This window comes from Pyrgilauda ruficollis, unplaced genomic scaffold (assembly GCF_017590135.1).
Source record: "Pyrgilauda ruficollis isolate IOZ18807 unplaced genomic scaffold, ASM1759013v1 scaffold52, whole genome shotgun sequence".
Lineage (NCBI taxonomy): Eukaryota > Metazoa > Chordata > Aves > Passeriformes > Passeridae > Pyrgilauda > Pyrgilauda ruficollis.
The window spans coordinates 3,814,501-3,842,431 of NW_024526822.1; the positions used below are offsets into that span (position 1 = coordinate 3,814,501).

At 46.3% G+C, this 27,931-nt stretch overlaps 1 protein-coding gene across 1 annotated transcript in view; it reads left to right on the forward strand.

Moving 5' to 3' along the window:
• Positions 1-7,215: 7,215 nt before the first annotated feature.
• Positions 7,216-27,931, forward strand: part of LOC121360646 (CXADR like membrane protein) — a 54,651-nt gene continuing 33,935 nt past the window's right edge. The window contains 3 exon segments of the mRNA XM_041480660.1: positions 7,216-7,332; positions 8,027-8,343; positions 8,345-8,385. Of these exon segments, the coding sequence (XP_041336594.1) occupies positions 8,234-8,343; positions 8,345-8,385 (151 nt within the window). The 5' untranslated portion in view covers positions 7,216-7,332; positions 8,027-8,233.

Sequence of the window (27,931 nt, forward strand, 5' to 3'; positions counted from 1 at the left end):
ACCATCTCCTTTCAGGAGCCAGAAGAGAACAGAAGAGGATTTCTTCCTCTCCTGGTGTATTTGTGAGGCCAGCACCCAATCCTGTTGGGATTCTCCTCTCCAGGAATGGGCTCTGTGCCCTCCCTGAAATTCCTTCCCAATAAAAGCCAGCTGGTTTCAGGAGCTGGAAGAGATGCCAATGCAGGAACCTCCGCAGGTATTTGACAGCTCTCAAATGCCCTTGTTAGTCTTCAAGGGGAGAATCTCCTTAGGTAAAAGTCTGGTTTGTTCCCAAATCTATAGGATTGTGTATTTTAGCCCTCCCCAGCCTGGGCTGCAGTGATAATAAATGAACAGCCTCCTCCTCTTCTGCATATCAGCACTTGCAGAGCTCTTTTGTGCTACAAACTGGGGGAAAAAATATCTAAGGATCTAGCAGAGCTTCCTAGAGTCAAAAAATTATTGAGACTGCTCAGCTTTAGGGTCAAATACATTTGGATTGAAGTGAATCCCATGGAAACACTTGGATTCCCTCCTCAGCTCCCTGGAGAGACCAAGATCTCCAGCCCAGCAGAGACTGGAGACCTGACAGGGCAGAATTCCTCCTCAGAAAGGAGCTACAGAACCACCAGGGCTGTGCCACCAGGAATAGCAAGAAAGAAAAGCAAACAATTACAAGAAAAGCAGACAACTCCAAATTAAAATAATGCTGCCTTGGAGGTGATGCATTTCTGATTAGATTTCTGATCTTACTAGACAGCAATCAGGTCACTCAGACATGGAAACCTGGAAGGAACAAGGAATTCCTGAAGGAAACTCAGTAACAGAAGAGTTGAAAAATGGTTCCCTTGTTACTGTACAAGATAGAGCAGTTGTGGCACGACTAGAGCAAGATTTTACCAGATAGCACAGTAAATAAGGCTCATCTAATTAGTACTGGACTAATTACTTTAAAAAAAAAAAAAAGAACACCAAAAAAAACCCCAAACAAACAAACAAAAACCTTGATCCTTCTGAAAAAAAAATAGGATTTGAGTTCTGCCACAGCTCCTATCCCTGCCAGCACATGGAGAGCCCAGCTCTGCTTCCTTCCCTGCAGGGGCTCCGTGGGCATTCCTGCACCCCCTGGATCCCCCAGGACTCTCCAGCCCCACTGAGCTGCTGGCAGGGCTGGGTGCCCTGGCTCAGGCAGGAGGAGCCCGTGGAGAGCCCAGGGCAGGCTCACCCAGCCCCCTCTCAGCTTAATGGATTCCTTTAGCACAACACAAATTCCCCTTTTTAATCCAGAACCGTGCTCCAAGTGCCACTTGGAGCTGAATATTATAACTTGAATGTTCCAAAATAGAAGGAAATAAAAGCAAAAGAGATGTCATTCTTTCCTCTCTAATGCCATAAGATACTGATGCTCTTTATTTATTGATGGAGTGCTCTCACTCCAGCCTAGCAATCTCAACATCTTCATGAATATTTCTGTGCACAGGGGAAGGAGATCCTTCTGCTGCTTGCCTTTCTGCTGGGACCATGAAAAAAAATTCGTTTCCTTTGAGATGCTGGGCTATTGTCATTTGGCTGCCAAGAAACAGGAGCAAACTCATCTTGGTTATCTGCTCTGACTAAACTCCTTCTAACCCACAGAAATCCAGGTTCAAGTAGGCAGGAAGAAATATTGAATATTGGAAAAATATTCATTTAATAATGATTAATTCACAGCATGGCAAGGGCTGTTCCAAACCCTTGAACCAGGAATGGTGGGAGGAAGAGAGGAACAGAACAGGGAAGGAGACTCCCATGAATATATTATCATTCACAGGATTATTTAAGATAAACATGTGGTACATAAAGCTTTGCTGCAGTTTCTGGGAGTTTCATTCATGACAGCAAAGAATTTTCTCAGCTTTCCAGCAGAGACATAGAATTCCTCAGTCCTTGGAACAGCCACATCAATACCCACAGCAATTACTCCTGAGGGTGATTTATCAGCCCCATGTGAGGAAAAGAAGGGGGAATGGGATTCCCTCAGAACATGAATGGCACTGGATGGGTCAGTCCAACACACTGATCTGAAACGAGAATTCCAGCAGGAGCCTGGCTCCAGGGCCTCAGAAAGGAGGAGAAATAGATCTGCTGTCAGAAGAGATGTTCCTGTGGAACCAGAGCAGACAGGAGCCTGGGAGGGGCAGCTCCTGCTCAGCTCCTGCCTCCTGGGAGGAAAGAGCTGCTCCCTGCTGCCTGGCCTGAGCAGTTATCCCAATATTCCAGTAATTCCTGTAATTCCCATTATTCCCTTTAACCCCACTCCTGCCTCTTCCAGGCTGCCCCAAAGCCCAACCAATTTGCTCAGAGCCCAGAGAAGGAGCATGAGGGAAGAGATGAGACATTTCCTGCTGTGTTCCTGCCTTTTTATTCCACTGCTCCCGCTCTTCTGAGGGCTGAATTTCATCCACTCCTCAAACACGGACAGGGAAACTTCAAAGAGCAGATCCCTTGTGCTCATCCAAGATTTCCTCTCTCCAGTGTCCTCTGGGTTTAAATGGCTTTGATTGGTGCACTTGGGGCTGTCGGGAGAGGGAACAAAATGATAATAATATCAATATTAGCGAGCAGGAAGCTTCCCAAGTGTCCTTCAGCCAGCCAGAGTCAGCGTCACCACCCCAGTGACCACGCTGGCACCTGATGGGAGCTGAAGGAGCAGCTCTGGGAGCCCTCACTCCTTGCACTTCACATTAAATCAGCAATACCCGTTAAATGATGATCTTAGCTGGCGTTATTTAAACATAACCTGGCAGGACATTGGCCTGGAGCAGCTGCAGCAGGGGCTGAGGGAGGATGCAGCTCAGCTGTGCATGGGTGTGCGTGAGGGGCTGTGCCAGGCCCTGCAGGAGCTCCAGCACGTTTCCAGGCTTATGGACACCCAAACTCATTAAAACCAGGCTGAAAGTCAGGGTTTTGTAATGGATAAAGTAATTTTTTGACAGATTTGATGTTGCATTTGCGTCGCCCCCAGATGAAGGAAGGAATGATGCATCTGACTCTATGTTTTCAGAAGGCTAATTTATTTATTTATTTTATGATATTATATTAAAGAATACTAAACTATACTATACTAAAGAATACAGAAAGGATACTTAGAGAATGTTAAAAAGATAATAATGAAAACTCGTGACTCTTTCCAGAGTCCTGACACAGCTTGGCCCCAATTGGCCAATAAGTCAAAACAATTAATGTGAAACCAATGAAACAATCACCTGTGGGTAAACAATCTTCAAACACATTCCACATGTGAGCAAAACACAGGAGAAGCAAACCAAATAATATTGTTTTCTTTTTCTTGGAGGCTTCTCAGCTTCCCAGGAGAAAAATCCTGGGTGAAGATGTTTTTCAGAAAATATGAATGTGACAATTTGAGGCTTTCCATTTGTAGGTACCTTCCTTAAATATCAAAAAGCTGAGTTTAGGCACAGGGATTTCAGGGAATCTTAAAAGAAATACCTCAGAGTTGTGCTCCTGTATCAGTGCAACAGGACTCCAAATTATGGTTTGCAGTAATTAAATGGAGCAGTTCCACTGGGGGTGAGCAGCACAATGAAACAGAGAGTTAAAACACAGAGAGCAGAAGTGGAGAGGGCAGGGATGTGGGAAACCACAGTGACCATTCATTCCCAGAGGGAAATGCCCTCCTGGAGCCTCCCCTGCCCTTCCCTGGGGCGAGCTTTAGGCCCAGTGACACCTCCTTGAGTCCTTCTTCAGCATCTTTCTTTCTGTTTTCCTCCATTTTACTCTCACTTAAATTCAGTTTATGCACTCAAATCCCTCCCCAGCACACTTAGGAAAAAAGTAATTCCAGAGTGCTGAAAAAATCCAAGGATTTTACCTTGCACTAAAAGAAACAAACAATTTGTCTTTTTCAGAGCCATTACTTCCACATCAATTCCTCTCCCTGGTCAGTTCATTCAGCTTTTCCTCCAACACTTTCTATTATTATTACGTATAAATTCATGAATAACAAAAATTCATTATTTTCAATATATTCATTCATTCTTATTACATATAAATTAATGAATAATGAAAAATTAAGACCTGTAAGCTTACAAGCCATTATTTTTTTTGCCAGCTGTCCCCTGGCCCTCCCTGTTTAATCCCCTGAACCCCACACCTGCATTCCTCTGCACCCTCACATTTTTTCCTTGTAGCTGGGGCCTGAAACTTGAAGGAAAAGAGAAATTCTTGTTTGCTTATGATGCCTTGGTGCATTTTTTGGACCAGTGGGCGATGTTTTCTTCTCAGAAGTTTTCTAAGAGCTTGGCTTGTAAACAAAAGTCTTGTACTGTAAAAATATTTCAAGATTTTATGGTGATAAAAATTCAGCCTTGTTGGTTTTTACCTGGTTTGCTTTCTAGCAAAGATTCAGTGTCACGGGTTTGTGCTCAGTTCTTTGTTTTTGAAGCATCAGTGTGAAGTTAGAAAGTTAAAAATGCTCTTTCTTTGTGTGAGGATTAATTTACTTTGAGTCTATTGAGTTACAGCCTCACAGAGGAAAATAAGAATATAAAACAATAATAGGAAAATAAGACTATAAAACAATTGTCTTGTTTATATAAAACAATAAAACTATAAAACAATAAGAATATAAAACAAAATAAATTGCTTTTCCCTCAAACAAACAAAAATAAACCTTGGAGCTCTGTGCACCGAGGCTCTGAGCTTTAAAGAGCTTTTTAATTGTTTTTTCCCCCTCAAATACATTTACTGACACTGTGAGTGCTGAGCCTCATTGAAGGGATATTTTCCTACTGATACTAAATGACTAATTGTGCTTTTATAATCAATTATTGAAGGCTGGCTGAGAGAGGAGAGCTCCTTCAACAACCACTGCTTAACAAAGCAGGCTCTGCCTCCCACAAAATATAAATCAGCCTTTCCTCCAGTGCTGATTGTGAAAATAATCTGTGTGAAGGGTTTTATTTCTCCCCTAACATTTTTTGTTGTCTGTTTTGAGGTTTGTTTGTTTCGTTTGGGTTTTTTTTTCCCCTTTGTGTTCTTGGTGCTTTATTTCAGTTGCGACCCCAAAAATGGAACAGAAATGTTTGTTTTTTTTTTTTCTCAAAAGATTGAAAGTGATGAATGGATTTTGTTCTTTTAGTGGTTTTATCAAGAAGCTGCTCAGATCATTTAAACTGAGTGAGGGAAGTTGATACAGGGAATCTTGGAGAAGGGAGAAAATTGAATCAGCACCAGGGGGGAGTCAGCAGCAATAGTGGGAGTTTTGGGCAGAAAATGCAGGTTTTTGATAAGTTTTGGGTGGTGGGGACATTAAAACACCACTGAGAAGAGAATGAGCAGCTCGGCAGCCCTGGGGGACAGCTCAGGCTCAAGGAGGGCTTTCCTTGGAGGAGGAAGAGCAAAGTGAAAGGAATAAATCGATCAACCAAAAAAATCAGTTGGGATTAGAGAAAGAGTCCTACACATTCTAGGGGGGTATAAAACCATGTTAAACTGTGCTGGGCAGGCTCCTGGGATGTGAGATTTAAGGTTTAAGGTTTAAATTTAAGATTTAAAGGAGTGAGTGTGTTTTCTGAAAGGTTTCATCATCCAAATGTCAAGGGGCTGAAACTGAGGCAGCTCCAAAAAAAACTGGTTTGTGCCCAAGAGGATTTCTGTAGATTTTTGTAGCCAGGTGTTTTAATCTGAGTTTAAAAGTTGGGCTCTGTCAACAGCAGTACAGAAACTCTGAAATACTGAAAAACTGATTCAGTTTATCAGTTTTTCACACAACGTTTTGCTTTAATGCTTATCTCCAACATCAGTTTCCCTCTCCCTGGTGAGAATTCCTGATGCATCCCCCAAGGAGCAGCAGCTGAGGCTGTCACAACCCTCCTGGAAGGAATTCCTCCCTGCTGGAAAAACACAAAGAGCTGCAGAGAGGAGTTTTTCCCCCAAACCAGAACCAGCGTGGGCTGAGTGTGTGAGCAGCACCTCTGCCCTGCTTCTGCCCTCAGTGCAACTGTGCAGGAGCCAAAACCAGAGGGACAACCCCCAGTGCACCCCAAAGGAGGAGCTGATGTGGGAACAGGGATGGGATGGGATGAGGATGAAGAAAATGAGATTTTTCACACTCAACCTCCCTTTCCACCTCCATCCTCCTCCCCTGAACACCCGGGCCCCCTGGGATGGGAATTTGTTTTAATAGAGGAAACCCCCTTCGAGGTGTTTCTTCTAAACCAGGACAGAGGGGCAAACAAAACTTTATTTTAAAATAAAGTTTAAAAACTTTAAACCCTATTTGAAAGTAAAGTTTTGTTTGGGGGAGGTTGGGCAGGCAGTTCAGGGTGCCAGCACTCCTCTGCCTCTCCCTGGGGAGGAATTGATCCTATTAAATCCATCAGGGAATTCACAGCAGAGCCAGGGACATCTTCTGTCACACTCCTAATGCACAGAGACAAGCTCTGTGCTGCCTGGCCTGCAGAAAAATGAATTTTTCTCCATTGATTCATGTCCTGCTCTGAGAATCGAGGGGGGTTTAGGTGCATTCATTAAGGAAATCAGGTTTGGACAAGTGTGTGGGGAAAAGTTCTGGAGGAGTCTTGGGATTTGGTTATGTGGGATGGCCAGAGCTGCTCTGTGGGAACTGTGACATCCACCTAATCTAGATTGGATTTGGATAATCAGTCTAGATTAGATAAAAATGCTGTTTAAAACATTGTGATACAGAGAGAAAATCAGTTCTGGAGAGGAGGAGCCAAATGCTGCTCCTGTCTCCATCTGAGGCTGGGAGGGGCAAACAAAACTTGGATGAAACTGGGTGCAGAAGGATGATTTTTATCCCTTTTATTCTCTCTGGATCTATCCAAACCTAGGGTTTGATTTTGGTTCTAGGATTCAAAGATCTGGGTTTTGATCTTTGTTGTCTTCCCATAAATACCTGCAGAGCTCTGTCATCAACACCAAAGGCACCAAATTCCTTCAGAGCTTCCAAGAGTTGTGCCCCTCGCTGAGGGCTTCATAAATATTTCTGTATTCCTTAAAAAATAGAATATCCTGAACTGAAGGTGACCAAAAGAATCACCGAGCCCAGCTCCTGGCTCTGCACAGGGTTTGTTTTCATCCCTGGAGAGGCAGAGTAGCATTTTAGCCCTGATTTTTTTTTTTTTTTTTTTTTTGGGAAAGTATAGAGAAGTGGTGTGTGGGTGGAGTAACACAGGGAAAGGGAAGAAAGCTTGGAAAACTGGAGGGTGATGTCCCAAACCACAGGCTGGCAGCCTTGCCCATGGTTTGCTGCCTTCCTCGAGGCTTCACAAACACTTTCATAACTGTTCTGAGGGGAGGAATTTCTGCTCTGTGTTCCAAGGCACCGAGGTGGGTAAATCTGATTTATTTCCCTTCTGCTGTGCGTGCTGGGTATTTCTTTGGGGGGTAACTGAGGTAATTTTAAAATCTTACTCCCCTGCACGAGGGTGAAGCTGGAGCTGGGCTGTAAAGGTGTCTCTGTGTGCCTTAAAAGCCCTTTGGGAGGGAGTTAAAACTCACACTCCGTAGCCACCAATTTCTGCTTGATGCAGCTTTGCCCTCATCGGTGAAGCGCAGCTACGACGGGAATTAAATTCGTTTTTAGGGGATTTCTTTCCCTCCTAAAAACACAGAAAGAAAACCACGCAGCAGGCAGAGCGAGGGTTCAGCACGCCTGAAATCTCCAATTTCCAGTGCAGAAAAGAGCCCAAAGCTAATACATCCAGGGGAGTGTGTTTATCCTCCTGAGGAGCTTTTTCCAAGAGTCTCCCTCCAACCCTTGAGTGTCAAATCTGATTTTTTTTTTCCATTCTGGATTTTTTTTTTTTTTTTTTTTTTTGCTGCCTCCAAACTTAACTGTTTTGCCACTGGAGAAATCCTCTTGTTTCTCTGTTAAATATCTTGCTGGAAATCAGCTCTACCTCACCCACATGACTGGTCTTCACTATTAATCCCAGCTGATGGCAGGGAGGGGCTCTAGTGGGAGGCAGCCATGTGGTGAACATTGAGCTTAGTGTTTTCCCCCTGCTTCTCTCCTCTCCAGACAGGCAAAATTGTTCTGTGCTGCCGTGGATGTGAAGTCCTCGCCGTGCTGCCTCTGCCTCTTCTCCCCCAGAAACTCCAAGGGCCCTGAATTTGCAGCCCCAAAAGAAAAAGAAATCCATCTGGCTGGATCTGGGTGGAAGATGGACCAGGGGGTGAATAGCAGGAGGGAAGAAAGAGTGAAGTTGGTGATTTTTCTGGCACATGGATGCAATTACACTCAGTGCATTCCAGAGGCGTTCCTTTGAATCCTGTGCAGGTCTGCCTGCCGTCCTTGGGAGAGAGGAAGAAAAAGAAAAAGGGAGGAAAAGTCCCTCTTGCTGGGAGACGGAATGTCTGCATTTTCAATCCTCTTTTTAGGTAGGTTGGCTTTTTTGGTGTTGCTTGCTTTTTATTTAATCAAACTTCCACGAGTCTGCTCCGTGTGCCTGAAATTCATTGCTGGTGAGTTGGAGAAAAGGGGTTTGTAAGGAGGAAACTTTTATGGAAAAACTGTAAATTTCAGTGGTGTTTGAGCTCTGATCCTTTTCTGAGCAGGTTGACAGCCAGAGAGCTCTGATTATCCAGCCTAATTTTAAAAAGTGCTGGTCAAACAGACTCGTTTGGGAATGTGTGTTTCTTGCTTGAAGAGAGCAGCGCTTTTCAGGGATAAAGGAGAGAGGGGCTTGGAGGTCTTGGGAAAAACAAGGTGAATAAAATGTCTTTGTTCCAGGCAGAGTGTCAAATTTGTGTTGCTGTGTGGAATTGTTGGGCACTGAGCATTCAGAGGTTGGAAAGAAAAAGGGGTTATTGTTTGCAATGGATGGCTGAGATTAGAAACAGATGTGTTGGAGTGCAGCAGGGAGCAGTTGGGGGAGAGAAGGATGAGAGAAGGGGGAAGGAGAGAAAGAAAAGAGGGAGAGAAAAGAGAGCGAGGCTGATTTGTTGAGGAGGACAGGAGCAAAGGAAGGAAAAGGAGAGCACAGGAAAGCTGGAGGGAAAAGAGTTGGCAGCCCTGAGGTGTCTGAGGGGCTCCTGCAGGGAGCTGTGCCTCCCTCCTGCTCACCCCGTCCTGCTGACAGCTCCAGCCCTGGCTGGGCAAAGCCTGCCCGTTCCAGAGCTGCTGAGGAACCTGGCACAGGTGTGCCAGAGAGGGCTGGGCTCTGCCTCCCTGGGAGGAGCCGAGGGCATGGGGCTGGCAGAACAGGATTTCGGAGCAGCTCTAAAGGGTTGTGGCAGGGAAAGCCCAGTTCAAGGCTCCCAGGTGTGGAATGTGGACTGGAGAGGGGAGGTTTGGTGGTCAAATTCAACGTTTGTGCAGCTGCTGATAAATGGAGAAGTGGCTTTGGCCCTGGGGATTGCTGTCAGCAAAGGTTTTTCTCTGTAGGGCTCTGAGGTTCTTTTCTGTAGGGCTCTGGGGTTTTTCTCTGTAGGGCTCTGAGGTTTTTCTCTGTAGGGCTCTGGGGTTTTTCTCTGTAGGGCTCTGGGGTTTTTCTCTGTAGGGCTCTGGGGTTTTTCTCTGTAGGGTTCTGGGGTTTTTCTCTGTTTTCTCTGTGAGGGGTTTGGGTGTGCTGGGGGATCTGGGCAGTGCAGGCAGCATTTTGTCCCTGCACATCTGCTCTGGCCCTTTGTGCCTCTCTGTGGTGGGGAGTGTTTGAGAGAGCAGGGCCAGGCACAGCTCAGTCCTTCAGGAAGTGGCTCTGTGGAAATTTGGGACACAGAAGGGTGAATTGCTCACCTTGCTGGTGGAGACAATGGGGATTGCAGTCTTTGATCCTGTTCAGCTGCTGAATATTCCAATTTGTGGAAGGTTTGGAGAGAAAGGAACAAACTGTTGCTGCGGAATAGGTGGGTTTGTCTGTAATATAACAACAACTTACCTTTGCTGCTTTTATCTAGAAAACACAAGTGGCTTTATCAATTGTCTAGATTTACAAGGCAGGTGTTTGCTAGGGAAGGCAGAAAGCCTTCCTGGAATGGGGAATTTAAATTATCAATGTGTCCTCAGCATCTCCACTATGATAGGAACACAGGAATACTCAACAAAAGACACTTTGCCCTCCCCTGGAATCGGGTTTCTCAGCCTCTCCTGTTCAAGCACTGGTGAGGGGAGAATTGTCTTCAAAACTCCAAAACCTGGAATTTTTGTTTCCTGGTCCTACAATGGCCACTGAACTTTACCTGAGCTTTACCTGCCCTGCCAGCAGAGGACTTGGTCTGTCTGCTCCTTGTCCAGCTTCGTTCACCAATATTAGAAGCAAGTCCAGGGAAAAGGAAGGAAATGGTGTGGTTCCCTGTTCCTGGATCCTCCTGAACACAAGGAGGATAGGGAGTCTGATTTGCTGCCTAGAGCCTGGTTTTGTGCAGTAAAAATCTACAGAACTGCCAGTGATATCTTGCTATTTTTTTATTATTTTTTTGCTGATAAAGTGAAGACTAATGTGGAAAAAAAAGGGTTTTAGAGAAGCCTTGAGAGGAAGGTTTGTGTTTTCATCATTAAACATCCCAATAATGTGGCTAATATACACAAGCCTTGTCTTTTCCACTGTTTACCTCTCTGGGGCACACGAGCAGCTGTGTGAGGAGACAGGAAGCCAATCTGTTTGAAGGAGACTTTATTAAAACAGGACAAGATGAAAGACTTGGCTGAGTGTGGACAAGAGCTCACTTTGCCAGGAGAGGCTGAGGAGGGGAAGGTGGCCCTGTGAGTTCAACATGATTGTGACCAGCTGAGGAGTGAGAATCAGGTGTCACAACCTCCTTTTGTGTCACTGCACCCTTGAAAAGCAGAAGTTTGAAGTGGTTCTTCACTTCAGAGTGGAGAAAGTTTGTAATAAGATGTTGCATTTTTCACCCAATAAAGAAGTAGGCAATGCTTTCATTGAAATGTGTTCCTGAAGTTTACATTTTATGGGGTGGAAAATCTCTGCCTTTCCCCCACTCCAAGTCAATCATGAATGTTTTTAATGACCCAACAACTAAGGAAAAAGCTCATTTTCTTGTGATCAGAACAGCTTGGAGGGGTGATTATTTGTATGCCTGGCTTTGTCCCTGGTTCCGTGTGTCCTTTGTCCCTGGTTCCGTGTGTGCCTTAGCTCAGTCCTTCAGGAAGTGGCTCTGTGGAAATTTGGGACACAGAAGGGTGAATTGCTCACCTTGCTGGTGGAGACAATGGGGATTGCAGTCTTTGATCCTGTTCAGCTGCTGAATATTCCAATTTGTGGAAGGTTTGGAGAGAAAGGAACAAACTGTTGCTGCGGAATAGGTGGGTTTGTCTGTAATATAACAACAACTTACCTTTGCTGCTTTTATCTAGAAAACACAAGTGGCTTTATCAATTGTCTAGATTTACAAGGCAGGTGTTTGCTAGGGAAGGCAGAAAGCCTTCCTGGAATGGGGAATTTAAATTATCAATGTGTCCTCAGCATCTCCACTATGATAGGAACACAGGAATACTCAACAAAAGACACTTTGCCCTCCCCTGGAATCGGGTTTCTCAGCCTCTCCTGTTCAAGCACTGGTGAGGGGAGAATTGTCTTCAAAACTCCAAAACCTGGAATTTTTGTTTCCTGGTCCTACAATGGCCACTGAACTTTACCTGAGCTTTACCTGCCCTGCCAGCAGAGGACTTGGTCTGTCTGCTCCTTGTCCAGCTTCGTTCACCAATATTAGAAGCAAGTCCAGGGAAAAGGAAGGAAATGGTGTGGTTCCCTGTTCCTGGATCCTCCTGAACACAAGGAGGATAGGGAGTCTGATTTGCTGCCTAGAGCCTGGTTTTGTGCAGTAAAAATCTACAGAACTGCCAGTGATATCTTGCAATTTTTTTATTATTTTTTGCTGATAAAGTGAAGACTAATGTGGAAAAAAAAGGGTTTTAGAGAAGCCTTGAGAGGAAGGTTTGTGTTTTCATCATTAAACATCCCAATAATGTGGCTAATATACACAAGCCTTGTCTTTTCCACTGTTTACCTCTCTGGGGCACACGAGCAGCTGTGTGAGGAGACAGGAAGCCAATCTGTTTGAAGGAGACTTTATTAAAACAGGACAAGATGAAAGACTTGGCTGAGTGTGGACAAGAGCTCACTTTGCCAGGAGAGGCTGAGGAGGGGAAGGTGGCCCTGTGAGTTCAACATGATTGTGACCAGCTGAGGAGTGAGAGTCAGGTGTCACAACCTCCTTTTGTGTCACTGCACCCTTGAAAAGCAGAAGTTTGAAGTGGTTCTTCACTTCAGAGTGGAGAAAGTTTGTAATAAGATGTTGCGTTTTTCACCCAATAAAGAAGTAGGCAATGCTTTCATTGAAATGTGTTCCTGAAGTTTACATTTTATGGGGTGGAAAATCTCTGCCTTTCCCCCACTCCAAGTCAATCATGAATGTTTTTAATGACCCAACAACTAACTTCAGAGTGGAGAAAGTTTGTAATAAGATGTTGCATTTTTCACCCAATAAAGAAGTAGGCAATGCTTTCATTGAAATGTGTTCCTGAAGTTTACATTTTATGGGGTGGAAAATCTCTGCCTTTCCCCCACTCCAAGTCAATCATGAATGTTTTTAATGACCCAACAACTAAGGAAAAAGCTGATTTTCTTGTGATCAGAACAGCTTGGAGGGGTGATTATTTGTATGCTGTGCTTTGTCCCTGGTTCCGTGTGTGCCTTGTCCCTGGTTCCGTGTGTGCCTTGTCCCTGGCTCCGTGTGTGCCTTGTCCCTGGTTCTGTGTATGCTTTGTCCCTGGTTCCATGTACCTTGTCCCTGGTTCCGTGTGTGCCTTGTCCCTGGTTCCGTGTGCTTTGTCCCTGGTTCCGTGTGCTTTGTCCCTGGTTCCATGTACTTTGTCCCTGGTTCCGTGTGTGCCTTGTCCCTGGTTCCATGTACTTTGTCCCTGGTTCCGTGTGTGCTTTGTCTCTGGTTCTGTGTACTTTCTCACTGGTTCTGTGTGCTTTTCCCTTGGCTGTGGGCTGCAGGGATGCTCTGCCCTGCAGGAGCTGCTGCCTTTGGGACCAGAGCAGGAGCTGTGCCAACCCCAGCCCCTCACCCCCCTCTCTGCCATCCTGCCGCGGGCACTGACCCCTTCCAGCAGTGCTGGGGTCACCCCCACAGGGCAGGAAAGCAATCAGCTCCTCAGGGATTCCGTGGGAGCCCTGTGGGAGCCGGGGTCACTCTGGGGTGCTGCGGAGAGCCGAGGTCCCTGCAGAGCAGCTCAGCCCTGCCCTGCACGCTCTGAGCTCGGGATCTCTTTCAGAGCTGTCCCAGGGCTCTGACCCCACCGTGCTGAGCCCCAGCTCCTCCTGTCTCACTGCACAGCAAAAAGGTTCTGGAGCAGCTCCTTGTGAGGAATTGCCTCTGACAGCCGGCATTTGCCCAGGTATCCACGGCTGGTAGCTGGGAAATCCGAGCTGATGCAGAGCTGGGGCTGCCCGGGGCTGTGCTCTGCTGGGAAAGCCTCCTGCTCCTGCTGTGGGAGCACAGCCAAGCTGTGGGGTGCCCTGGGCTTGGCATCCTGCTCCCCAAACCCTCCCATTCCTGCTGTGGGAGCACAGCCAAGCTGTGGGGTGCCCTGGGCTTGGCATCCTGCTCCCCAAACCCTCCCATTCCTGCTGTGGGAGCACAGCCAAGCTGTGGGGTACCCTGGGCTTGGCATCCTGCTCCCCAAACCCTCCTGATGTGGGAACACAGCCAACCTGTGGGGTGCTGGCCTTGCCATCCTGCTCCCCAAACCCTCCCATTCCTGCTGTGAGAGGATGGCCAACGTGTAGGGTGCCCTGGGCTTGGCATCCTGCTCCCCAAACCCTCCCATTCCTGCTGTGGGAGCACAGCCAAGCTGTGGGGTGCTGGCCTTGCCATCCTGCTCCCCAAACCCTCTTGCTGTGAGAGCACAGCAAAAGTGGGGTGCGCTGGCCTTGGCATCCTGCTCCCCAAAGCCTCCCATTCCTGCTGGAAGAGCACCCTTGAAAGCAGCAAACCTGTGGCGTGCCCTGGGCTTGGCATCCTGCTCCCCAAAGCCTCCTGCTCCTGCTGTGAGACCACAGCAAACAGCAACCCCTGGCCTTGCCATCCTGCTCCCCAAATTCTCCTGTCCTGGGCCACAACAAAGCAAAACCCCACTGGGATAATTGGATTTTAAAGAAGTGCCCCTGCTCTCAGTGAGGATTGGGAAATTAGTCGGATGCTGCTGCCTAGGAGTGGTGGAAACCAAAGGAGAGATGTTTCAGGGTGCTTAAAACAAAGTTTATGGATTTTTGTTTCCCAAAAACCAAAGGAGAGTTTGCAGGTTCCTTAAAACAAAGTTCATGGACCTTTCTTTCCCAAAAACCAAAGGAAACATATTTCAGGTTCCTTAAAACAAACCTTGTTTCCCAAAAACCAAAGGAGACAAATTTCAGGTTCCTTAAAATCAACCTTGTGGACCTTTATTCCTGTTGATTTTCCAGAAACAGTAAAAAACCAAAGGAGAGTTTTCAGGTTGCTTTAAACAAAGCTTATGGTTCTCTATTCTTGCTGATTTCCCAGGAGTAAAAACAGTTTTTAGGTTGCTTGAAACAAATCTTGTGGACCTTTATTCCTGCTGATTTCCCAGAAATAGTAGAAAGTAAAGGAGACTTTTCAGGTTGCCTAAAATGAAGGTTGTGGACCTTTATTTCTGCTGATTTTCCAGATATTTCCAGAATTTCTCAGTGATAACTGGAGAATAGCAAATATATTGCATATTTTCATTTTCTTTGGCTCTTTCTCTTGCCTTTGACTGTTCTGTGGTGCTGAAGGTTGGTGGTACAAGAGCTTTGCCTCACTTTTTTCTAACATTTAGCACAAACTTTGGCTCAGAAATGGTGTAAACAACAACACCAAAACAAAAAACAAAACAAAACAAAAAACCCAAACAAAAAAAACCCCAATCTGCAGCTGGGAAAAGAAGTTTTGTGTGTGATTTTTTGTCTTGATTTCACCTCCCCTCTGTCACTGGCTCCTGAAGGAATGCAGGGATCTTGGTGGTGTATTTAGCTTTAAAAAGGGACTGTTCTCCCCAGGACAGCTTCGTGGAATTGATAATTTCTCTCAAATTCCAAGAGCAGGCAACAAAACATCAACAGTGGGAGATGTTCAGGCTGCTAGAGGAGTTAAACTCGGGTTTAATTCCAAGTCTTTATTAGAGCGCTGCTCTGGGAATACCTGAGGAAAGGGAATAAAGGAGAGCAGAGGATCTATTTGGCTCCCCAGGGGGAATTCAGAGGAGCCAGACACAATTGAGCTGCTCTCTGGCAGAATGTCAGGGTTAACACTCCTCTGAGACACTCCAGTTCTTCCAAAGCCAGGGATGGTTTGCATCAAATATTTGCTGTTGAGACACTTGATGATAAATTGCCTGTTTTTTCTCTAGTGGTGCTTTGTTTTGTATGAAATAGTTGGGATTTTTAACATTTAATACCAAATAAATTTTATTTTGGAGGTTTTTTTTTTTTTTTTTAAATCCAGAAAGGTCATTTTACCATGAGGAGGAAAAGGGAGAAAAAAAACCCCTGCCAGAGTGAGGAAAACAGCCAAATTTGTGGAGAAAAATTCATTTTTATGGCAAGTAGAGGCGGAGGGAAGGCAAATTTTCTGAATTTCCCATGGAAAACAAGTGGTGTTTTGCCTTTGTACCCACCCTGGCTTTGTCTCCTCCACACAAAATTAGTGGTTTGGTTTTGGGGGGCCCTGGCCCACTTCAGAAGGATATTTTGTGTGAGAGCAGCACAAGTTTCTTGGCAGAAATGCCACTGCACAACGGGCAGGGAGGGATCCTGGTGTTTATCCTCAGGATCACAAGCAACACCCCTGTTCTCCTCCAGGCAAACACAGGCCTTTGGAGGGGATTCAGCAGGTTTGCAGCCTGGGATTTGTTTTCAGAACCAGAAAGAGACGTAAACAGACTTAAATGTGTTTGGAAACTCTTTTAGGTCTAAATCTTTGTTACACTGGACTAAAAATTATGTGTAATACCGAAAAAAATTGGTGTTACAGTGCTACAAATGTTGCTGCAAGCTGCTTTCTGTGCCTTTCCCCCACAATTTCAGTCAAAATTCACCTTAAATCCCTAGCTAAGCAATGCCCTGTGTTAGCCCGGGCTGCAGGCAGTGTTTGTGCCTCTGAAATGTGTTTTATTGTGCACATTTGTGTGCTGCAGAAGAGGCGGCTCTGGGGGCAGAAGGAGCTCGGTGGTGCCTTGATGAAAAGATGAATGGGTCTGGTTTGGTTGTTTTTTGTGTTTGGGATTGTTTTGGTTTGTTGTTGTTGGTTTTTTGGGGGTTGGTTTTTTTTGGGTTTTTTTTGGATTTTTGGCGGGGGTTTTTTGGGTTTTTCTTTGGTTTTTTTTTTTGTTTTTTTCCCCCCAAAGTTATGCCTTCATTTGTTTTTAGAAATGCTCAGTTTACAGAAGCAGCCCAGCAAAAAGTCAAGGGTGAAGCCAGGTCAGGGAGGTCTGTGAGCAGAGCCTCGGATGACAGGACAGTGCAGGATGCTGGGCAGGAAGCACAACAATGGAAAATGTGTGAGAAGTCAAGAGGCACGAGGCTGAATTCCAGCTCCTCCATCTCCTGGGCTCTCTCCTCCCCTCAGCATTGCTGGGGACAGTGGCAGCCACCTCTGTGCTCTGTCACTTTTCCTTTAGCCCCACCAGGGCTAAAATGTGTTTCCTTTGAGTGCAAGGGGAACCTGGAGCTCTGCACTGGTTATCAACCCAGAATAAATAATAAATTATATAAATAATATAAATAAAGCTGCTCCTTCTTGCCTGAAATATCCCAGTCCTAGAAAAGGAGATGGGGCACCAGGCCAGGCTCTCCTAAAGCACACCTTGGCACCCAGGTTTATTTATCTGACTCCTTAATGAGCTCTGGCTCTTCTTTGCAACAAGTTGTAAAGAGAGCAGAGCAGCTCTAAGGTGCTGGATGTGACAGAAAGCCACAAACCCCATCCTGTCCTCATCTGCTCCTTCCCTTCCTCCAGGAAATCATCTGGCAGCTGAAAAAGGCAAATGTTTAACGGGGAGCTTCCCAGCCCCTGCCCCAGGGTGTCAGATTCGCTGTCCCACGAGGATCAATACCCATCACAGCCTCTCTCTCCTCCTGGGGAGCTGCCACCATGGGGTTTTTTTAGGGTTTTTTTGTGGCAGGAAAACCAGGCTGAACCCTGGCTGGGTGGAAAGGTTGGAGCTGAGCTCCGTGCCTGCAGCTGAGCTGCCTTTGGAGGGAAAAGGTCACTGAGGATTGGGGTGGGTTTGTGACATTGCCTGGCAGCAGGGAGGCTGCTCTGAAATGGAGCGTGCAGGGTTGGAGGCAAGGGATGACCACGGCTTGGGCTCCCTGAGGGAAAGGGTCACTCCAAGAGAGAGATTTTGTTCCCCCCACATTGCACAGAGAGCATCTAAAGCACATCTGAGACCGGGGGAAACTCACACACAGGTGGCTGCTGATGGTGATGGGGCGCTCGGAACACGTCTAAATTAAAATAATTTTAACTTCAAGTCGTTTTCCTCCTGATCCATCCCCAGTTGTGGGCATAGCAGTGATGTGCAGGTCATTAACAAAGAGCTGAATCCAAGCTGAAATCCTTCACCTGCCACCTGGAGGGACTTGGCTTTATTTTCTAATCAGATATTTCTCACATATTAATGGGTTTTTTTGGTACCACTGTGCTGATGTTAAAAACAGGACCACACTCCTGGTGCTAGATGCAAAACTACCCTTTTAACCCCTTTTACAATAACCAAATTAATAGTACATATTTAACAATTATCACCTATTTTACAACCGTTTCTAACCTATTTTTAACACTGAGGAACTCCGCTGGTGGTGTGAAGTGCTGCTGTGCTCTCAGAGAAACCTCACAGGAAGGAAATCCTGGGCTCTCAATTACCTCGTGTGGCACATGGAAAAAGGAAAATGAGTTTTTAACAAACACATGGAGTGTATCGTGGCTGTGAGGTCTTCTGAACAGATTCTTTCCCCAAGTGCCTGGATGGGCTGTTAGGAAGCCTTTTCAGAAATTAAAAAAAAAAAAAAAAAAAAAAAATAATAATTACTCCATTCCACTCCCTTTGTGCTTCAGCAAAATATTGGAATTAGGTGGTTTTCCAGTATTTGCAATGTTTGAGATGGGTGCTGGATGAGTGTCACAGATTACTCAGGCTGTGGTTTTCCTTGCAGATTTAATAGAATTTCAAAAGTCACAGGAATATTTAATAGAAATTTGGACTTTTATTGGCCAGGTGGGGCCAGAAATCACAGGGTGTCTTTGTGTGTGTGTGTGCTTTCATCTAACACAGCCAGCCTGGAATATTGACCTGAACCAGAGCCAGGCACTTCTTCTATTTTTTTTTTTTTTTTTTTTTTTTTTTTTTTTTTTTTTTAATTTAAAAAAAATATTGCAGGGTTTTCAACCTTGAAGGCAAATCACTTTATGACTTCATTGTTTAAATTTAGGTTTTGTTTTGCGGGGGGATCGTTAGACTTGAAGCAAAAGCCTTGTAGCCCAGGGACTGTCACTTCTGATTACTTCCAGTGACACTTCCAATTATTTCCAATCACAATTCCAGGGACAAGAGGAAAAAAGGAGCCACGTTCTCCAACATCAGGGCTTTATTTTCCCCTTTTTTTCCTTTTCCTTTTCCCTGAACAAAGCAGCATTTCTCGAAGCTGCGCAGGGAGAGGCGCAGAGGCAGATTCGGAGCCAGAATTCCAGGCTGGATCTGCTGCACTGGGGCTGGGGTGCTGGGAATGCTGCTCTGGCTCCTGCCTTGCTGGGCAATATGAAGGAAATTGCTTCATGCTCCCCAGGCACGGCTGGCACTAGCACTCCAGAGCAGCAGCAGCAGGCTGCTCAGCCTCCCTGCCCTCCTGGGAGCTGCACAGGAGCTGCTGCTGCAGGGCAGGACACAACACGGGACACAGGGATCTGCTGGGACAGCCTGGGGGACTCCCAGGGACACCAAACACAGGACTTGGTGCACTGAGTTTGGCACAGGGTTGCAAAAAATCTTTGGGAGACCTTGAGAGACTTCCAAAGACACCAAACACAGGACTTGGTGCACTGAGTTTGGCCCAGGGACACAGAAAATCTCTGTGAGAACTTGAGAGACTCCCAGGGACACCAAACACAGGATTTGGTGCACTGAGTTTGGCACAGGGACAAAAGAAAATCTCTGTGAGAGCTTGAGAGACTCCCAGGGCCACCAAACGCAGGATTTGGTGCAATGAGTTTTGTCCAGAGATGCAAAAAAATCTGTTGGGAGAGCTTGAGTGACTCCCAGGGACACCAAACACAGGATTTGGTGCACTGAGTTTGGCACAGGGACAAAAGAATCTCCTGGGACAGCTTGGGGGACTCCCAGGCACACCAAACACAGGACTTGGAGTTTGGCCCAGGGTTGCAAAAAATCTTTGGGAGAACTTGAGAGACTTCCAAAGACACCAAACCCAGGATTTGGTGCACTGAGTTTTGTCCAGAGATGCAAAAAAATCTGTTGGGAGAGCTTGAGTGACTCCCAGGGACACCAAACCCAGGATTTGCTGCAGTGAGTTTGGCCCAGGGACACAAAAAATCTGCTGGGGTAGCTTGAGGGACACAGGAATCTCCTGGGGGGAGCTTGAGTGATTTCCAGAGACACCAAAAACCAGGATTTGGTGTAATGAGTTTCCCCAGGGGACACAAAAAATCTGTTGGGAGAGCTTGAGTGACTCCCAGGGACACCAAACCCAGGATTTGCTGCAGTGAGTTCTGCCCAGGGACACAAAAATTCTGCTGGGAGAACTTGAGGGACAGAAGAATGTGCTGGGGGGGCTTGAGTGATTTCCAGAGACACCAAAACCCAGGATTTGGTGCAGTGAGTTTGGCACAGGGACACAGGAATCTCTTGGGGGGGCCTGAGGGACTCCCAGGGACACCAAACCCGGGATTTGGTGCAGTGAGTTTGGCCCAGACCAGCCCAGGCTGCTGCACCCTCCCAAAAACAAAGCAGGAGCACTGCCTGGTTTCCAGAGGTCTCTGTAGCCTGACTTGGAAGCCCTGGAGCACCAAACCAGTCTGAAATGGTGTCAGAGCTCTCAGTCACACTCAGTGCAGCTCTCACTCCCCCAGTGCTGCTGCACAGGGCCGTGAGGCTCTGCTGAGCGTGGGGGTTGGCAGCTCTTTGCTTCATTTGCTTCACAGTGGTGCAAGAGCTGGGCTCTGCCAGGAGGGGATTAATATTTATATTAATATTTTATTAAGACTTTATTTATAATATTAATTTTTTATTAATACTGAATTAATGTATATTTGACATTTGGGTGCTGTATTAATGTTTATTTACCATTTGGATACTGAATTAATGTTTGTTTATTTATATTCATATAAATTATGTATTTATATATATTTGTCTTTATGTTTATATTTATATATACTTGTATATTGCATTAGTATTTACTATTTGTACATCGTGCAAATGGATGAGCAGCAAACCTGGAGTGGTGCTTAGAGCCAGATTTGAAGAACCTGAGTTAATTTAGGATGCTGGACCTGAACATTTCCAAAACAGCAGCAAATGGATGTACCTTTACGTGGTGACTGACAACTTTTAACTTTTAAAATAGAAATTAGATTTATCAGTGACCTGGCTGGGTGGTTGCTGCTCCCTGCCCTCAGCCCTGGTGCAGTTTGGATTTTGTGACACTTCAACACGGCTTATTTCTCACTTGGGCACAGGGCAGCCACAAATCTTTTGTCAGTGAAGCTCAGAATCTCAATTCCACCCGAGCAATTTGACATGGTGCTTGTGTGGGAGCTGCAGAGGGTTCCTGCCATCAGCTCTGCTGCTCTGGGGCATTTTCTGTTTGGGTGCCTGGGTGAGGTCGGGTCCATGGCAGTGACACTGAGGTGGCACTTTGGGACAGCCTGGTGCTCCTCCAGGACTCAGCATCTCATCTGCTCTGTGAATTCTGTGATTCTGTGAAAGGAGTTGTTTGGATCCATCCAATGCCATGGAGATGTTCCCACAGTGCAGCTTTGTCTGTGGTCTCTGCTCTGGGCAAATCCTCTCCTGTTTCCATTGTTTCAAGCTCTTGCTTGAGACAAAGAGAATTTTAGCCACACAAAGCAGAGCTTTTTGTGTTGACAAATGCCATGATTTTTTTTTTTTTTCCTATTCAAGGGGGAATATGAAGCAATGGTGAGTGTTTCTGGTCAAAGAAGCATTCAGGATGTTGAGGTTCCAGCCTGGATTTTGCCAGTGATTCATGATTTAGTGATTCAGGACTCATTTTTAAATGCCTCCTCATTTTAAGTGTCTCCATTTCCAATGCTATAAGGGATTAGTGCTGTGGAATTTGTGAGTGTGGGGACACCCGAGCTGGGTCACACCAAAGGAGGTGACACTTGGGGTGACATTTCCTGTGTCCCTTAATCACCCCAGGTTTTGGGGGCGCAGTGCAGAACTGAAAATGCTGCGTTTGACAGCTTTGTGCTTGTTCTGCACTGGGAGAGCCCTCGGGCCGTGCCAGCCTCTCCCTCCTGAGCTGCAGCAACGGGGCTGGAGAGCCCAGCCAGCCCGTTCCACCAGCTTTAATGCGGGAAGAGGCTTCCCATGCTGTGCCAAACGCATCCCGGCTTTCCTGCCTCTGTCAGCTCCTTCTTCTTAGCCCGAGGCTACCCCTGGAGCCAACAAAACCCACAATTCTGCAGCTGTCACTTCGCTCAGGCCCTGTGTGACCTGCGAGGAGGGAGGCTCCAAAGCCCTGGGCTGCTCTGCCCTGCAGATAACCATGCTGAATTGCACCAGGCTTCCTCTCCAATGCCTTGGGCTCGCATTTTTCCTATCGAGCAGCCCCTGGGCGTGCTGCTCCCATTGTGGGGCAGCCTGGAATGCATTCCCATTAGGAAAAGGCTCCAAAGGCAGCGGTGGAGCCTGCGGAGCTGTCACAGGGACCGTCCTCTCTCCGTATCTGCCACAGGAGAAGCCAAAACCGGGATGTGAATGGAGGAAACTTGGCCTTATTGCCTAGTTTTCTGGCTATACTGATATTTTTCTGACTATATTGATATATTTTTCTGGATATATTCATTTTTTTCTGGCTATATTCATTTTTTCCAGCTGTACTGACATTTTTCTGGATTTTAAGTGCTCTGAGGCAGGGATTGTTTCTCTGCCTGTTTGCACTGTTCCTTAAAACACTGCAGCCTCACATGTCTGTGTGGGAATCTTACGTTTTAACCAGGTTTAAACCTGATTTTGTCCCTGCCTGCTGTCCAAACGAGCCAGGCACCTGGTTAGCATCTCTCTGTGGCATTCCAGAGCATAAATTCCTGCACAAAAGCTGGGAACTGAAGATACCTGGCTTAAATGAACTCTTTGTTTCCTTCCCTTCCTCCTGACAAACACCTTTAAGCAAAAAAACATGCAGGGGATAAAACAAAGCTGACAACAAAAGCTGATTATTCATGCATGCAGAATGATTTTAACTAGCCAGTTAGGCAATATTGACATTTTCCTGCCTTGTTAGTGGTTTCTGAGCTCTGCTGGAGACTGTTCTTTGTTCACAGGCACCAATGCTCTGACACGGCACAAGCTGCTGGGTTTTTAGGGTTATGATGGTGCTGCAGGGCAGCTTCTATCCCACCTCAGAGAATGTAGGAATGTGCTCCCTGCTGATGGAGTCACAAAATTATCCTTGGTCTCCTTAAAAAAGAAAAAAGACCAGAAGTTTCTCTCCTCAGGTAAAAACACACCTCACGGGACCTTGGGGACCTCACCTCAAACTTAAGGATGCCAGCTGGACAGAAGCCAAAAGGTCCCAGCTGAGCAATTCACTAGAAAAAGAAGAGAACAAAGGAATTAATCACTTTTGTGGGGTGTTTTTACCAGGAGCAAGAGCCTCTTGCCCTAACTCAGTTTTTCTCTGTAAAGAGCTTTGTTATTTTGCCTTTTATTAAAACTTTTCTGTTTCCAACAATGCCACAGGAGCCATCCTGCTGATTTGATGCCATCTGAGGTGGCTGAGCTATCTCGGGTGTGATACAGATCTCCAAGAGCTTATGAGACCCTACTCAAAGAGACCACATATCAAGAGAATGTTAAATGAATTTAAAAACTAATTATTTGCTGTGAGTGATTTACTACTGTGCCTTCACACCCATTTTTACCACCACCTCATGGATGCTGTGCTGGGCAGAAGAATGTCCTTTATTTTGACCAATAAAATTCCGTTTCCCCCGAGGAGAACCCTTTGAATGCAAACCCTTTTTACCACTTTGCAATGGCACATGACATATGCAGGAGCCTTTCCCCTCGCAGTGCCACTCCTGCCAGCCTCCCCCCTCCCAGAGCAGCCTGGGAGCCTCTCCCCCACCCTGTGATGCAAACCCAAATGTGCAGCATCCCTTTGCTGCTGGCTGCAGATTTTCCTTTGGTTCCAGCCCTCGGGCTTGTCCTCTCAATATTTCCTTTTCTGCAGCGTGGAAAACCCAGCCTGCCCAGAAAAAAACCAGCAGCTCCAGCAGCTGCTGGCAGCCTCGGTGCTGCTGAGACAGGCTGGCAGCGTGCTGGAGCTCTTTTAACTCGGTGTGCTCATCTTCTCTTGGGGTTTGGGGCTTTTAGAAGCCTTTGATGGGGTCTGGGATTCTCTGTCTGTGTCATTTTTCCACTCTGAAAGCTCCTGGTTTGGCAAGTTGATCTCAGGAACAGCTTCAGCCCATGGAAGGCAAATTAATTTCCAGTTCCTGCAAGGATGGAGCTGATTCAGGCAGGAATTAGCACTGCTCTTCCACCCTTGCTGCTGATTTAAATGCTCCTTCATATTTTATGATCATATTGTAAAAGCAGAACAGAGAGGGGGAAAAACCTCCAAAGACTAAGAAGCAAAGAAATTCTGTTTTTCTAAAATATCTGTGTGGGGGTTGGAACAGAGCTCACTCAATGCTCTCTCCTGGAAAAGGTGTTTCCTACCTGGAATTAGGATCTGCCAGGCAGGGAGAGTTAATTGCCTCAAAACTCCTGGATTTAGGAGCTTGTGATGTTCTTGCCTCTGAGGAGATCCAGTTCTCTTCTTCCCTCGCTGATTTAATGTCCCAGCTTTGTTGTGACTTCTGCTGTGCCCCTGAAAGCTTTAATTCATGGAGGGGACAGTGTGTGGTCTCCCTGTTAGCAAAACTGATAATCTTATCAGCGAGTGAGGGAGAGGCTGTCAGAGGCTCTGGGACTGCTCTGGGTGAGGAGAAGGAGCTGGGTTTAGGCTGGCTCTGGGTTCTGGGAGGAAAGGGCGGGAGCAGCTCTGTATTCCTGCTCTGCTCGTGGTTTGAAATCATTCAGGGGCTTTATTTTTCTGTGTCAGCACTGTCAGAGCCTATAATCCTCAAGCAAAAGAGGCCAGCCTAGCCCAGCAAGAGAAGGACTTGGTGAGGAATCCCCTTCAGCAAGGATGTGACAAGCAGACTGACAATGTAGAAGAAAAGGGAAAAAAATATCCTGAGCCAATATGCATAAAATTAGGGCCTGATTATGAGGCAGAATTAAAAATAAACCGGGAAGAATTCCCCTGGTGGAGGGAGCTGGTGGAGCAGCAGGATGGGCAGCTCCTGGTGCCAAGAGCAGTAATTGAGCAGGTAATGATGATGAGAGTGCCTAAAAAGCCTCCCTGGCTGCTGGAGCAGATAAATGGAATTCCTGCAGCCACTTTAAACAGCAGCCACTGCTCATCCCCTCCTGTCCTCCCTGATCCGGAGTTGTGCATTATGGATGAACGTTCTGGAGAGGCCAGGGAAAATGTCCTGGGCAGCTGGGGGAGATGAAAAATCCAGGGGCATCAGGGCTGGGCTGTGCTCGGGGGTTCAGACAGGTTCTGCTGCTGGGCAGAGGAGCTCTGAGCAGGATCTGCCCTTCAGGTGTCCTGGAAAACTGAGCAGGATCCTTCCCTCGAGCTCCAGGTGAGCTGGAGACTTCCTGCAGAGCAGTGGGGACTAAAGCATGGGAAATGGCATTTAAAATGTGGTGGTTTTATAGCAAAAAAAGCCAGAATTCCTTGTAAGGAGGTGAGATGGGAAGACAAAAATCTGTGTGTTTTCTTCCAGTTCCAGTGGTGACTCTGTCATATACTGGAATGAAAATTTTCAGTGCTACAATTCTATTATATTGTTGATTAACTCATCTCACCTCACCTCCAGTCCCACCAGGTACTTTTAACAAGTCCTTTTGGAGCCTCAGATTCCCCAGCTGTAAAAATAAAAAGGGAAATGTCTCATTATGTAATGGAATTTCTGGTCTTGAGACAAAAAGGGGAGTATTGGCAAATAGTTTGATTATGGTTTTTATCAGGCTGCCCTTTCCGAAGAGCTTATAGCTGCTGTCTGCTTGCATTTGTATTTGGTGTCCCTGGGATGGAGCTGTGCCCTGACAGAGGCAGCTCTTCCAGCATTTAGGGAAGAAGGCTTTGAAATCTTAAGGAGCCACACAAGCCCTTGTCTGAATTCTTTATAAATTTTGTAGGAAATACACTCAACCATACTTCCTAAAAGAGGAAATGCTTGAGTCCTGTCTCCTGTGTTTAGAATAAACAGAGTCCAGATAATTTAATCTAAAAGGAAAACGCTTTTGAGGATAAACAGCCTGAATAAAACATTTCTGAGCAAGGCCATGTCCCCCCTCAGAGCAGTTTGGATCCTGCAGGATGCCAGGAGCAGCTCTGAGCAGGGAATTGGCCTCACCCCAACCCAAACCCTGCTGAGGACACCCTGTCCTGCCTGGTACCTCCCACCACCCCAAAAACCAACCAGGACCCGCAGCTGGGCACATCTGGCTGGCTGGTTCTCTAGAGATGTCCAGCATTGCCTGGCAGACACTTTGGGGCTGTTTCTGGATTTTAATGAGGGCCAGATGGAGACTGGGGCAGTCTGGGCTGCTCTAATCTGCAGCTATTTGATTGTTTTTATTTTATTTTATTTTATTTTCCCTTATCCCTTCTCTACTAAGCAAAAATAACAAACAATTTCCAGTGTGATGAAGCTGTTGCTGCTTTCTGCTGAGCTGGCTGGGCTGGAGGAGCCCAGGAGGGCAAATCCAGGCTGGAAAGAGGGAAATGAGGGATTTCTGTCGCTCCAGATGCAGCGAGAAGAGCAAACAGAGAGGGGAATTGTCACTGCAAGAGTCACACATGAAAGTGTCCTGGGTGCCAGGACGTGCTGAGGGTGTGGTACAGAAAAATAGGGACAGTCAGGGCTGAAATACTGCTGGCTTCCAGTTATTTCTTATATATATTATATATATGTATTTAAATATTAAATATTTAGAATAATGGGAATCTAGTTATTTTGAATATTCCTTAGCATAAGGTAAGAAAAACAGTTTAAATACAGTTATTTTAAATATTCAGTATTTTTAATAACTGGAAACCAGTTAGCCGGCACTTTAACTTTGCAGTATTTTAAATATTCCTTTACCTGTTAGCTTGTTTCCAGTTATTTAAAATATTTACTTAACCTGTTATCTTGTTTCTAGTTATTTTAAATATTCACTTAGGCTGTTAGCTTGTTTCCAGTTATTTAAAATAGTATTTTTCCTGCTAGCTTGTTTCCAGTTATTCAAAATAGATCACTTTACCTGTTAGCTTGTTTCCAGTCATTTATGACACCTCAGCTGTTATTTTGTTTCCAGTCATTACCAGGAGCAGGTTCGAGGGCAATAACACCCAAAGGGGTAAAAACTGCAGCCCTGCCTTTTCCTGGGCTGGCTTTTCCCCATCAGCAGGAGGCGATTCCCTCATTTACCCGGATTCCTCCTGTGTGTCTCAGTTATCCCTGGGAATCAATTCCCTCATTTAGCCCGGACTGTTCCCGTGTGTCTCAGTTCTCCCTGAGAGCCAATTCCCTCATTTAGCCTGGATTCCTCCTGTGTGTCTCATTTATCCCTGGGAACCAATTCCCTCATTTAGCCCATGTTGCTCCTGTGTGTCTCAGCTCTCTCTGAGAGCCAATTCCCTCATTTAGCCTGGATTCCTCCTGTGTGTCTCATTTATCCCTGGGAACCAACTCCCGCATTTAGCCCAGGTTGCTGCTGTGTGTCTCAGTTATCCCTGTCCCATCAGCAGCAGAAAATTCCCTCATTTAGCCCGGATTCTTCCCGTGTGTCTGAGTGATCCCTGGGAACCAATTCCCTCATTTAGCCCAGGTTGCTCCCGTGTGTCTCAGCTATCCCTGGGAGCCAATTCCCTCATTTATCCCGGATTCCTCCCGTGTGTCTGAGTAATCCCTGGGAACCAATTCCCTCATTTATCCCGGATTGTTCCCCTGTGTCTCAGCTATCCCTGGGAGCCAATTCCCTCATTTAGCCCGGATTGTTCCCCTGTGTCTCAGCTCTCCCTGCCCCATCAGCCCTGCGAGCTCTCAGAGCTGCAGCAGGAATCTGTCCGGGCAGCCAGGTGAGAATTCCACGCGTGTCTCAGCTATCCCTGCCCGGATCAGCTCTGGGAGCCAATTCCTTCATTTACCCGGAATTCTCCTGTGTGTCTCAGTTATCCCTGTCCTATCAGCAGGAGAAAATTCCCTCATTTAGCCCGATTGCTCCCGTGTGTCTCAGCTATCCCTGGGAGCCAATTCCCTCATTTATCCCGGATTGTTCCCGTGTGTCTCAGCTATCCCTGGGAGCCAATTCCCTCATTTACCCCGGATCGTTCCCGTGTGTCTCAGCTCTCCCTGTCCCATCAGCCCTGCGAGCTCTCAGAGCCGCAGCAGGAATTTCTCCAGTGAGAATTCCACCTCTCCTGCACCGATCAGGCTGCAGCCACGCTCCTGCCTGTTGCATTAAGATTTTTTTAGTGAGGCACCAATTTGTCAGATTAAGCCTTTCCTGACCCTGAGGATTCTGTTCAGCCTTGATGGAATGGACCCGGCTTGCCATGGGAAAAAGGGAACCAAACTGGGGAGGGAACTT